Source organism: Falco biarmicus, chromosome 9, assembly GCF_023638135.1.
Source record: "Falco biarmicus isolate bFalBia1 chromosome 9, bFalBia1.pri, whole genome shotgun sequence".
Lineage (NCBI taxonomy): Eukaryota > Metazoa > Chordata > Aves > Falconiformes > Falconidae > Falco > Falco biarmicus.
Window position 1 is genome coordinate 41,041,399 of NC_079296.1, and position 13,285 is coordinate 41,054,683.

The following is a 13,285-nucleotide window of genomic DNA, read 5'->3' on the forward strand; positions in this document are numbered from 1 at the left end:
GATCTCTGCAGAGATTTTCAGCAGAGATGCTGGGACTTCATAAAGCAGCTTGTCCTTTAATAACAGAACTAGAGGCACAGTTCTGTATTTCCAGCTTAGCACACTTGCTCAGGTCAGCACACCTATTAACCAGGGCACCAGGGCAGTGTAGCCTTACAGCAGGGAGCTTAGTGTGGGCTCCCTGCCCCCATGATGACCAGTGTGCTTGGGAGGTTTCCCCATTGGCAGGGTTAGTGCTTGCTCAGATATGTGTGCCTGAGCTCCAGAAATGGAACCTAAGTGATGGGACTAAGTGGTTCACAAATCCAAACTTCCAGTCTACACAAAATTGTGCAGTTCCATGATATTTTTCCCTTTCAAAGAGCAGGGATCTGACCGGTGTATGGCTGTGCCTTTTGAGCTGAAGAGTAGATGTACATACCCTGGTGCAAACTTGGGTGTACTATGAGAGTGTCTGGGGGGTTCATGGGCCCACTGCTCAGAAGGCTTGAGTAAGGAAGTATGTGCAGTTTGATTGCTCAGAAATATCTCTAGAAAATATAAACCTGAAAGTCTGTGCAGTTGCAAAAAGCTTTATCCAGCCCAACATACATATGCCTTATGGAATCGCCCTGGATTGGGTTATGACAACTGTCTGCTCAGCTCTAGTCTCTTCCTGCACGAGCTTGTCTGTGCATTTTAAGACATACAGCAAGACCAGCTGAATGCTTTTTCCCCCCAGGTCCATTCACTCAGATCATGTGCTAATTAGGTCACAGAGAATATCAAAGATACAGAAAGTGGATTGAGTGCTCATCAGCCAGCTCCTATATGTATTTGCTGCGTTTGTTTAATTTGTGTTAAGATGTTTTCTGATGTCTCTGAGAATGTTACCCATAAAAAGGCAGACTGCACATCAAGAAAGTAAGTCAGTGAACACATGAATATTTTGAGCCGCAGTGTAGCATTCAGTATGTATCACTACAAGAGAGAGGCATGTGACTTCTCTCTCACATGGCAGCTCCTTGGTTTATGCCTTACTGATTGGAAAATAGCAAAAGTATCCTGCAGGATCACTTCTGAAGAAAGGGTGAGGCACTGGAACAATTCACAGCGCTAACATTTTGCTGCAGAATGATCCCTGCTCTTATCCCATAAGAAAGCCCTGTGTGTTGAAAAAGAACAGACTCGCTGAAGGCAGAGAGGAGTTACTGCATATCCCTGTTTGTTTTCTGCTTAAATAAAAGTGTTTGGTCTGCTCCTTGTTGGAGTTGAATGTATTTTGTCCATGAAAGCATATGCTGTATGCATGCAGGTAGGAGTGAGTGCATCTCGGTACGATCTGGGGGAGATGAAGGCCTGTTGGAGCACTTCAGGGTATTGCTGCTTGGCAGGAGCACATGTACTCCAAGGCAAACAAATTTGCTGGATACTTTTATGAGTCTCTGAGCTCAGCTGCTTCTGGCAGGGATGACTTGACTTCATTCGGAGAGTCAATAACAGGGAGATCATTCCAACTTTCCCTTTATTTGAGTAGTGGAACATGAGTAACTTCTTCCCAGAGCTGGAGGGAGTCACCTTGGGTGCCTAGTCACACACAGTGTGTCATACTGCATCTCTCCCTCTCTCCACATCATTTAGTCCCTTGTGTGGCCAACTATAGTGCAAAATGTAATTGCCTCTGATGCAGCAATTTCAACACAAGCACTTTGCTCTCTGTGGAATTACAAATAATAATTAAGAAAATAGACTTGCAATAAATGCTAATCACACCCTATAGGATTGCACGGAATGTGTCATTAGATAGTAGGTATTAAATGCAGAAATACTAGATTTCCCAGAACCTTAGAGAGTTCAGAGAGTTCTTTGTAAATATGTAGTTCTCCCTGTAAACATACAGTTTATTTCCCAGTACAAATTCTTCATTATTCTGTAGTTAAGGCTGAAAGGCTTTTTCATTTACCTGAGTCAGAAATGCCCTTAAGAACACAGTCAATTACTGAAATGAGAAAATTCTGGAAATTGAGGCAAAGGTTCTGTTCTGCAGGTGAAAAGAAGCTGACACAAAGTCTGCAGGGTGTGTGTGTATTTTTGTGACCCCGTAGACAACTGTAGCCTGGCAAGCTTCACTATTCCTCCTTTTTTTCTGGCCTTTTGATCTTGATTGTTGCGCACGCTACTTTTATCCTGAAGCAAAACTACTTCTGCCCACTTTTGTTTCACTACATCTCTTTATTCTTTTGCAGTCTTCTGCAACTGAACCATACTGTGTAAAGCATTCACTGCCTGATAAAAGTTTATAGTGCCAACTAATGCTGTCCTGAGCTTATGAATGTATCATTTGTATTGAGCTTGTGTCTCTACTATGTGTGAAACTGAGCTGGGGACTAAGTGACTCCTGTTTGAATCTTCTTCCTGACCTAGTGGTGATTCCCTTGACAATACAAACCATATAAAGAATGTAAGTTCTATGCCAGTCTATTTCTTAGCCATAAATAGGCAATACATTAGTCAAATATTCAGAAGTGAACAGCAACATATTTCTGAATCCTAGTATCTCCAAAATACGTGTAGATGTTTGCTTTGGAGTTCTCTGACATTTTTGTTGTCAGCTGAGAGCTGGCATGTGATATTTATGTTGGCTTGATCAACATTTGGCAAAAGAGGGTAAGAACAAAACTGGGTATAAAATGGAAATCTTTCTAACAGAGGAAGTGTCTTTCCATGGATATGATATTGCAAAAATATGAATCACTTAAACTGTTCAGCATAAATAAGGAAAAACTGATTTAAAAGCCTTTATTTTCAGAATTTCAGAAAGATATATTTTAATGACTTCAAGATATAAAATCCTTAAAACTGTATCTGCTGCTCAGTGGTGAAGACAAAAGCTTACTTCACATACAGGTGTTACATTATTTTCATTGGGACTTCAGGATGATAAGAGACCTGACACATCATTGGAATGTGCTGATTAAATATTTCTGGCACTGAGAATTTCAGTATGTTGAAGCGATGTTTTATAGCATTCAAGCCTAATTGACTTCAATGTCATTCTTGAAAATAAGGAGGTAAGAGCAGCATTATGTTCTCCCTGCACCTGGGACTTAGAAGGAAACAGAGATGCAGGTTGAAGCATCTTCTCTCCTTTGTAAGGCAGGGTAAGGTCAGGAGCACTTTTTCTGCTCTAGTCTCACCCAGAGCACGTGGATAGGAAGCAGGTGAAAGGGAGTGGGGTCAGCTGATAGGCCCAAGCCAACATCGTTGGCGAAATAAGCTTTTGCCCCTAGAGAGAAATTAGTTCCTTCTGGGAGGAAAAGAAGTAAAGTTATTGTGAGTCTACTGTATTTCCTCTCTCAGGTTCCCCCAGGAGCAGGATGGCTTCATCTATCTGATGGGGAGATTAGCTCTGAAACAGAATCCTGGGTTTAGTTGGCCTTTACTTTCGTGTATTTGCTAATACTAGTCTGTTTTACATGAAATTTGGGTTTTGTTGAATGATTTCACAACCTTACAAGAAGAGACTATCCAATAAGACTGGTCAAGTACCATCTTTAAAACAAATGGATTTGTGATTGACCTGAAATAAAAGTGCTTTCCTAGAAGAGATTTAGTCACAGCTGTGTGGCACTGAAGTTCAGACAAACAATGGAAAAGTGATGACATTTTAAACTTGGTCTCAGTCCAAAGCATCGCTGTTTTACAAACTGATCTTCAGCCATATTCTGTTACTAGTAATAACAACAAAGCCCTGCGGTATGTTTGCATAGGGCATGAATTAGCAGAGAATTTGACCTTAACTTTTGCATGTAGAAACAGAGGAATCATGTTTACAAGAGCATTCTGTGTTTGCTGCTCCTCTTGTGTGGGTGTAGTGTGGGGATAAATACCCAGTCTCTCTTTAAGCTCTACTCTAACCAAGCTGTGATGCTTATCAATCTGATTTTGTGATAAAAAGTTGTGATTCCTCCATTACACACTTGAAATGCTAGCTGTAAACTTAACAACCATTAAAAATCAAGATCCAAGCATTTAAGCATTCTGGAATATATTTACTAAAAATCATATTAGATTTTTTTTAATGGCTCTACTTTTTGGAGCATGTAAACTGAGTTTTTGATTGCCACAACAGCTAAAAGCATACCTTCTGTTCAGGTACTCTCCTGCAAATAGAAAAACAATAAAGAAATTTGTATTTGTATGGTCAGATCCAAGAAACCAGAAACAGAAGGAGTAAAAATAGAAATTTTACATCTGAGGCAAGATTTAAATGCTAACCATTACGTTCAGCTTTTCTATTCACCCTGCTCTCACAAAACCTGCTAATTTGTAGGGCAGAAGTCCCTGTAGGCTGGCTGTGATAGTCTGATCCCCAAGCAATTTGGGCCATTATATAAATAGATAAATATATACAAACACGGGAAAGAAAAAGAGCAAAATAGTGTGTGCAAGTAGGTAGGAGGGCTGGGAAGACATGAAAGTAAGATGCACAGCGCTGTTGGTGAAAGAAGGGAAATTGTCATGGCTGTGGCTCCTGGCTGCTGCTGCCTGGGAAATGTGTGTCAACACCACGCAGCAGCACAAGCTGCTGTGGGAGCGCGAACGCCACACCTCTCTGTATCCCTGCTCCACTTGGTGCTTCTGCAAGGTGCCACTGTCACGAACAGGAATGCTTGTAAGATGCTGTTGTCTACATTGCCTTCTCCTCTCCCACCCAAACAAACAAACAAAACCAACAAAAAAATCCCAGCTGTGGTATGTAGCAGTGAGATTTTTTAAATTTTTTTTTTCTGCTGCTATAAGATTTCAAGAGGATCCAGCACTATATTTACCAGATTTGAGAGGTGTTGTTTGAGGGGGAATTCCACCACTGCCTCAAAACCAGCAGTTTGTAGTATCCTGAGTTGACCCCTACTGAACATACTACATCAGGTCTGAAATGTTGCAGGAGCACAGCAGCCTATTGCCTTCACAGGACTCGTTTCATCTATTTCTTGTTGTTAGCTTATTAACCTTTTGCTACTTGAACTGTCCTTTCTGCCGGATTATTTTTTTCATAAATTCCCCTGGGGTTTGGCTATGAGCTGAGTGTGTAAAAGACCACTAAACAAGAAGAAAAAACCTCCAGAGGTCTTAGCCGAGCAACCCTATTTAAGTAATAAAAACAACTGTGTTTGATGAGCCAATTACATAGAGCAAACATTTAAAGGGCAGAATATCAAATACTTGTTTGTAAACCTAAGCCTTTATTAGCAGCACCATTACAGTTATAAAAGAATATGATCCCTTTCTGAGCCTCACAGACTACCTGCATCCCTGTATTAATTCAAAGCGCTGCTGGATGGGCTTTGTGAGTGTTGTAGGACTAATCCCTATGGTTCTGATTATGAGCATGTGCAGAGCAGCCGAAGGTACAGTCGTGCATGTACAGCTAACACACAGAGACTTGCCTTGCAATGCCATGTTTGTGCATGTTTTCCTACAACTGAGAAGGATACAGGAAGCCTGCCTGCCTTGCTGACTTATCTGATGTTTTCTTGTTTCTGTTTCAGCATTCAGGATAATTCCTTCAACACGACAGCTTTAGCAGAGTAAGTGCACACTTTAAAGATGTCCTTATTTTTAATTAAGAATGATGAGTTTAGTTACCATAGAGAATAACTGTAAATAGTATGTGAGAAGTCCCAAGCTATCTGTCATATATTTTGATGCAGTTTTCTGTAATCCTCTAAGTATATTATTGACTGTATGGGAGGGATTGCATGAAACAGCTGCCTTTACGTGCTCTGTGGCCATTTAGCAGTGAAATACCTTTCTAGGAGACTTTGTGTTTGATCATGTTAAACATATTTAAATGCATGATTTTTTTTTGGTGTAGGATAAGTCTCCTGTGAAAATACTGCTCATTTCTGGTACTGGTGATCTTGACAAACACAAGTATGTCAGTTTCCTGAGAACACATGGTCTGTACTTCCTGCAAGTATTATTAGAAAAAACATTATTTGCAAATATTTTGAAAAAAACACCACCCTATACATTATTTAGACAGGTGAAGTACCAAATATGTCATTTCTTTTTAATCAATTGCATAAACTCATCAGAAGGCCTTTCATATATATCCTGTTCCTAAGGATATATATGTTGATTTTTTTTGTTGTTTCACAGAGACAACAGACCAGGACAAGGTAGAACATTACAAAGTCAGAAAGGCAAAGGCTTTAGAAACTATTACAAAGGAAATGGTCTGTGTTTTATTTCAGTCTAAAATGCTTCAGTTTTGGTGTTCTTTACATTATTATTTTGCATGCTTTTGATTGTTTTGAAAGCTTTTAGGGAAGATTCTTCAGCATTAATATGTCAAGCAGTTTCTTAGGAAGGAAATTATAGATTTGTTTCTGTATTAGGTGAGTTTTACAATGCTGAAATGCTTATAATTCAAAAAACCCTAGGTGGACAGTGAGCTGTTTGCCTAAGTGTTGTGGGGACCGGATACATTCTGAAAGCAGGCCAAGTTGTAATTGTCTGAGCCATCCCTAAGTGTTGTCAAAACCACTACACAAAAAGTAACAATTCCTAGGGACCCAATAATTTCCTTCTCTTACGTTGCTTCGCTTTATTTGCTTACACTGACTTGCTTTGTTTAACGTTTTAACTTAGTCATGCTTTTTTTGTGATTGTGGTAGATATGGAAAAAAGATTTAACAGAAGCTAATAAATCATTAAGTATTTTTTTATTATTATTTTAATGTGTCCCTACTAAGTAATGAATTGTGGTCTGTAAAATTCTGGGATGCTCCCCCTTCACAGAAAAATAACCAGATTACAGAGAGTGCATTTTTTTGTATTTTTTTTTCTCCTTCCCTTTTATCTGTCCCTAAGTACATCCATTGTTTCCCATAGAGATTCCCCTAGAGCAGCCCTTGTGCTTGCCTCACCCTTAAGGTTTCTGGGACATGAAGGTGATGGCCTTTCTCAGTGGTGCTTCATGTGATCATTAAGACAAGGGCCAGGAAGGCATAAAAGCTGGCTGCATAGTGCCAGCACTGCCCCTAGGGACAGTGGGAGAGGTGTAGAGGGTGCTGTGCTGTGCTGAGCTGAGAGGCAGCAGCATGGCAGAGCTGGGGCTTGGCCAGGCGATGCCTGAAGCGTGAATCTCCCTCGTTTAAGCTGTTGTTGGTTCTGTTTCAGGGGCTTTAATTTTTAATCTTATCTTTCCAAACATAGAAGCAGAAACATGCTTTTAGAAAACAAGGCAAGTGAACAAAGACATCTGAAAAGCATTGTCCAAATGAACAAACTCGTTTTCCAGCGTTGATTTCCCTAAATCCTTTTTAGAACCTCCCCCCAAAGCCTGTTTTTGAGAACTGCTGAGAATACACAATTCTTACTGATTTCAGCACTAGTTCTTTGTGCTGGACATATCTGAAAATAGGTTACTTTTATTTAGCAGAATAAAGAGACAGCTTGCGATGCAACTTGAGACATTCTCATTTGACAATTTCTGTCTTTATTTTTGGCAAAGGCAAAATCAGGGCTTCCTGAATGATATAAAATCAGTGATCCAATACTTTCAGGAACATTTCCCTAGACAAGGCAAGTGCTTGGGGCCGCTAAGCTTCCAGCAAGCCATGTGTGCATCCTGGTTTAGAAGTTGTTCATGTGAACATCTTAAAGGTCAAGTCAGCAAAAGGAAGTAGTTTTCAAGTTGTACTGAAATGGCTTTTATGGCAAGGTGAAAATACAAGAAAATTTAAAAAGCTAATCCCATTAAACCAGAGGTCCTTGGAAAAAAAAAAAAAAAAAACAACATAAAGAGACAGTGCTATAAAAAGTCAGAGCAGCAGTCCATCTAGACTGGGATCCCATCTCTGACCTGACTTTGACCTATGCCATAAGATTAGTAGTGGATGCACTTGCTTTTAAGAGATGTAGCCATCAGTCAGTAGTTTGGGTGCAGAAGGAGAAGGATTCACATCACTGGTTTTGTCAAAAAACACACTTCCTGCCCCTGTAAGCCTCAAGCCACATGGATTTATGACTTGAAGCTGTTCTGGTATATTAGCTGATGTTATAGGAATGAGTGAGATGCTGCTGCAGTTTTTGGGTTGGTGGGAACTCTCTCTACTATGTGGCTGCAAGCTATCACAAAATTTATCAAACTTTATCTGTTAACTATAGCTAAAGTTGGACAAGAAGATTTATGAGTTACTGGTGAGAGAAGAGGAGTGCATGTGTGTCTGTGTTGATATGTGCATGCAAGTGGCATGAACACATAAGCTGCATCTCTTAAAGAAGTGCAGTTAAAAAGCACTCTGTTCTTTAATGATGGATATTGCGTTATATCATTAATTCATCTTTTTAAAGGTCCCACTATGGTCTTAGCTTCAAGCACTGTCTTGTGTGAGTGAGCTTTCTTGGTTAATATATATTCTTACAACAACATAAAATTCTATTAACAATTTCAGAGTGTGTTTCTTCTGAACTTCCTTACAATCTTTTTATTACCTGATGGACATGGTCTTCTCTCATTCATTATTGCTTATCTTTCCTATCTACTCTGCTCTGGTTATTCAAACACATTTTGTCATGCTCACTTATGTGGTTTGTAAGTTCAGTCTTGTTTTATGACTTTTATCAATTGCTGGATACTAAGTTAGGATCTCTGCTTCTCAAGATCACCGTATTACAGCCAGCTAAGGGAAAGCAAGTGCCAGGGCACTTCCCAAGTTTGAGTATGCACACAGGTATGCACACATAGACTTGGCTGATGGACCTGTGCTTAATAATCAATTGTCCCTCCAGAAAGTGTTCCCAGTTACCAAAATGGTCTTCCAGGACTGAAGGCTGCTAAGTGTGGCAACTGGGGTGAGGAGAGGGTGGGTGAAGCAGGTAGCAGAACTGCTGTGGCACATGCAGGAGGAAGTGTTTGTCATTTTAGGAGGTCCCTGGTGGTTGTTGACTGTGGCTTGGCCCATGGTGCACAGCCCGCCTGGTGGTATCTTATGCTACTTTCATGTCTGTGCTGGGAGCTCTGTCCGTCCAGCTCTGACCTTGGCACTGTCTCTTCGCAGTGTATTTCCTTGCTATGTTTTTCTCCCTCTGAAACTTTTCATCATGTTTTCCATCTAGGTTCTTGGTTTCTTTTGTACTGGGCTTCCTTCTTCAAACCCCATTCTGCCTTATCCTCACACCTTCCTGGTGTCAGACGCTTTACCATTAGGTAATTAGTGATAGACCAGAGAGGCAGGTGTGACTGGCATCCAGATGCAAAGGCAACGAGATTTCTACAGTGAACTTATCCATTTTGTACATAAACCCCCATCTTCCGCTTTGCCTTGTGGGGAGGACTGTACCCATTGCAGGAATATTGTGTGATTAGTTGGGATCTGCAACTGTAGTTAGATGTTCCAGTTGCAAGCAGCAAATGCTTTCATCTGTATGCTGATGTATTCAGGAAGTGTAAACACTTGAGTGTCCCTTTAAATATTTTCTGCTGCAGTCTGGCTTTTGATAAAGATACTAGCAGAAGACTGGTGGGAAAGAGGAATGTATTAAAAACCTTGTCATCAAATTGCAACACAGAGCTATGAATTTATCACTTAATGTGCTCTGTCCTAAGCGGGGCAGCTCTTCTGAAAACTAACAAGTCAGCGGAAGCACAGGCTGCTTTCCCCATAATGAAGAGATTCCTCTGCCAGCAAACTTCAAGTGATCCAGGCCTGCTTAGAGTCTGTGCCCTGTGAGTATGAACAGCGGGTGAGGAGAGGGCCCTGACTTTTCCCAAGAAATAATACCTAGAAAGAGTGTACGCATATTTGTTAGGATTGTATGCATATTTATGTATGTTTGTTTAAAGAAAGACTGCTCATAGGCTTTGCAGTTACATCATTCCGCAACATTCAGCCATGCTGCATAATATAATGTCAACACTGAGTGGTTAGCGTATTTATCCAGACCTCTCTTTTGATTAGGCGGCTTTATGACAATTCTGTTGTTTGTAACTTAAGGGGCTGTAATTGATTATGGTTCTTCAGGCATTGTAAAAAATTCTGCTACTTCACTTTTTAAAACTAATGATCACTTTATAATTTCTTTGGGGATTATTCTTCTTGCTGCACAAAGAATGACTTCTCTACTATAGTTAATACTTTTGTGAGTCTAGGAGAAAAACATCCTTACCTAATTGTTTCTATTTCTTTTTTTTTTTATGTGAAGCATACTATAAGCAATTAAAATACAGATTTTCTTGTAAATTTCCTGTAATTTTTATGGTAACATCTGAATTCTTTGTCATCATTATTTCCATCTGGCTGAAAATTATATATGAAATTGTGTACACTTCCACACTCAGTCAAATCTCAAATCCTCTTCTTCCTCTGAGATTTTAGACTATCATGGAGCAGCAACGGCATTAAATGACCCCAACTAAGGCATGAAAGGGAGAACTGTGTTTATACCTTGAGTTGTACTGCCATGTTATTAAAAGCTAAATTTCTGCAGCTGGCAGAAAACCAGCAATTATTTTGTATCCTTTTTCAAGGTGTGATGGGGATTCGGATTCTGTACATGAAGATCAAGCAGGCAGTTCCAGTCCCAGGTATTCTACTGCAAATTTTGTCAGAAGTCCATTGGCAACCAGTAAAGCTGTCAGAGTGCTTCTGTTAAACCATTAGAAAGAAACCTTTATTCTCGAGGGAATGCAGAATTTCTGGGGTATTACCTGCTAAGGCTATTAGTATTTCTGGGAAATGCGTATGTGTTGTATATTTTTGTGTAAACAATATTAACATTAATTACTGTTATCATTATATGAGCAAATATATTATGGTCTGTGTTCTTAACTTTGCATCATATTGCTTCCATTCAGATGCAGCTCTGATACTAATACATTGGATTTTACTGTACAGCATCTGGTACAAAGTAGTAATAAGTGGAGTTTTGCAGCTGCACAAGGATACGCTCATTGATGAGTGTCTCTGTGAAAAAAAATAATCATTCAAATTGTAATTTAACTGGAGTATTCTTGAGGCATATGTCTCTCATGGCTATGTTAGTGTATGTTGATTGCTAGAGGATGGAACTTTACCTTTCAGAAAGACTTTTAAATTAAATGGTAACTTTAAATAAGCAACATTTCTGCACATTGTTGAAATGTCTGTAGGTTATAAAACATCATACTCTGTAACTATAACAACTACCATGAAGCACACTTACAGAAGGCATGGGCAGCAATGGTGTTTAACTCCACAGGCACCCTGCGAGCATCCATCTGGATGCTGATGGGCCACAGATGGAAAGTGAGTTTGGCAGCTCAGAATCCTTAGGAGAAAATGTTGAATTAGCAAGTTATGCTTTCTAAAAAAATCTCAGGAGCGTTTAATTCAATAGTCCTTTACTCTCTCAGTTGTGGAATTTTCACACCAGGAGAGAGGTCATCTCTCAGCTAACAATCAGGATTTTACCAGCTGAAGCTAACATCTGAAATTCCACCTGCAAACTAAGCGACCGCCAGGGATTTTGGAGCAGTAATGCCGATCTGCTCATCCTGCCAACTAAGCAGGCAGCCTCACATTCTGCATTGCGGTAGCTTTCTCAATGGTGCCAGGGAGACGCTCCCAGTGGAAGGTATTAGATCAGTCTAAGGTTGGATTGTCTGGGTGTGGATAAGACTAGCAAGGTCGTCTTAGAACAGGTTGCACTCTGTAGGCTAGGTGGAGACTGAAAATGTCTGTCCCAGATTCAGTGGCCACCTGACCATTCATGACCAACAGTGTCTGTTTAAACCTAGATGCACAGGAGGACCTGTACTCCAAACCGGGAGCACACGATGCTTGTCCCTTCCACCTAAGTGCATGTCTGGCTGTTCAAACCCTCTTTTGTATGCCCATCATCCCCACTTTGTCCAAAATCCCTCAAAAATAGAGATGGGAAGTGTAACTATAGGGAGGAATTATTGTATGTTTTGGCATTTTTGTGAGATTATGACCTAGTGTGGATCATTGGACAGGGAAAGGTCTTCTGCATGAAACACTTTCAGATTTTATTTGGAACAGGCTGACCAGAGGAATCTCTGTCTCTGGACATATTCAAAACTGGCCTGGACACAATCCTGTGCAACCTGCTCTCAGTGAACGTGCTTTAGCAGGGGGTTGGACTAGGTGATCTCCAGAGGTGCCTTCCAACTCCAACCATTCTTTGATTCTGTGAATATGAACTATAGGGCTGAAACCAAAGAGTGCCCTTAAAACTAATCTTACTTAAATAGCTCCACGGTTGAACGTGTAATCATACTAACAGCAGTTTAGCTTGTGGCTTCACAATAAACAGTAGCCTCTCAGATTCCTGTTACTAACATATGCAGTGTTTGATATGTAGACTAGTCAACTTGGTAAAATTAAAATGCCATGAATAGCTAAGAACTTGTTGCTGTTCTTCCTTCATAATGTTTTGACAGGTGTCTGAAGTCCTGCCTGATGCATTTCCATTTCATTTTCTTACAGAGATGATGATAACAAAGAAAATTGCCCGGACAACGCTGCTGTCTTAGAGGAAAGGCAGCTGCCTTTGCAAGATACTCAGCAGTACAAACAGCAGGCTGTAATTGACTGCGCTGTAAAGCCTGAAATGGGCAACTTAAAGCTAAGAAAACCTAAGCCCGTTGCAAAGCTAGAAAATGAAAAAAGCCATGAGGAAAGTCAGGTAACGAACCAAATTTACCAAGGGTAGGTTTACGGCACAATGTCTGAGCAAACATACCTTTTGAAATGCAAGGTGGGACTCCCTGGTAATCTGTGATGTGACAGACCCCACAGTAATCTACTTGATTTTCACGGAACTGGAGTCCTGGAACCCTCCCATAATGACAGACAATTTCTTTCAGCCAGGTAATTGCAGAGAGGGGTGTGTTGCACCTGCTGTCAGAGTGGGGAGCATAGCTGCAGGTGCGCAAATACCTCTCTTCAGATTTCCTGTAACTCCTTGTACCAAATATAAAAATCTTGGTAATTGCAGAACTTGATTTGACTATTTCTGTTTTGTTTATATGACCGAGGGTCTCTTACTGGTATTTTGGCTGCCAAATGACAGGTTTCATATTTTCTCTTTATCTTACCTTTTATTTTTTCTCATCTTTAAATAATAAATTTATTCCAATATAGATTCTGGTGCTGGTGCTCTTGCCCACAGGCTTCCTGGCTTGAGCTGAGGTGAGCAGAACTGTAACTTTTCTAAAGGCTATAAAAGAAGACTAGAAATGAAGAAGGTTTTGCTGCTGCCTTTTGGAGGTACATTGCTATGTAGACTTCAG

At 40.3% G+C, this 13,285-nt stretch overlaps 1 protein-coding gene across 1 annotated transcript in view; it reads left to right on the plus strand.

The window, feature by feature from the left end:
- Positions 1-13,285, plus strand: part of FAM13C (family with sequence similarity 13 member C) — a 134,528-nt gene that overhangs the window by 74,685 nt on the left and 46,558 nt on the right. The window contains exons 7-9 of the mRNA XM_056352660.1: positions 5,532-5,570; positions 10,520-10,576; positions 12,480-12,678. Coding sequence (XP_056208635.1) covers positions 5,532-5,570; positions 10,520-10,576; positions 12,480-12,678 — 295 coding nt within the window. The remainder of the gene's footprint in view (positions 1-5,531; positions 5,571-10,519; positions 10,577-12,479; positions 12,679-13,285) is intronic.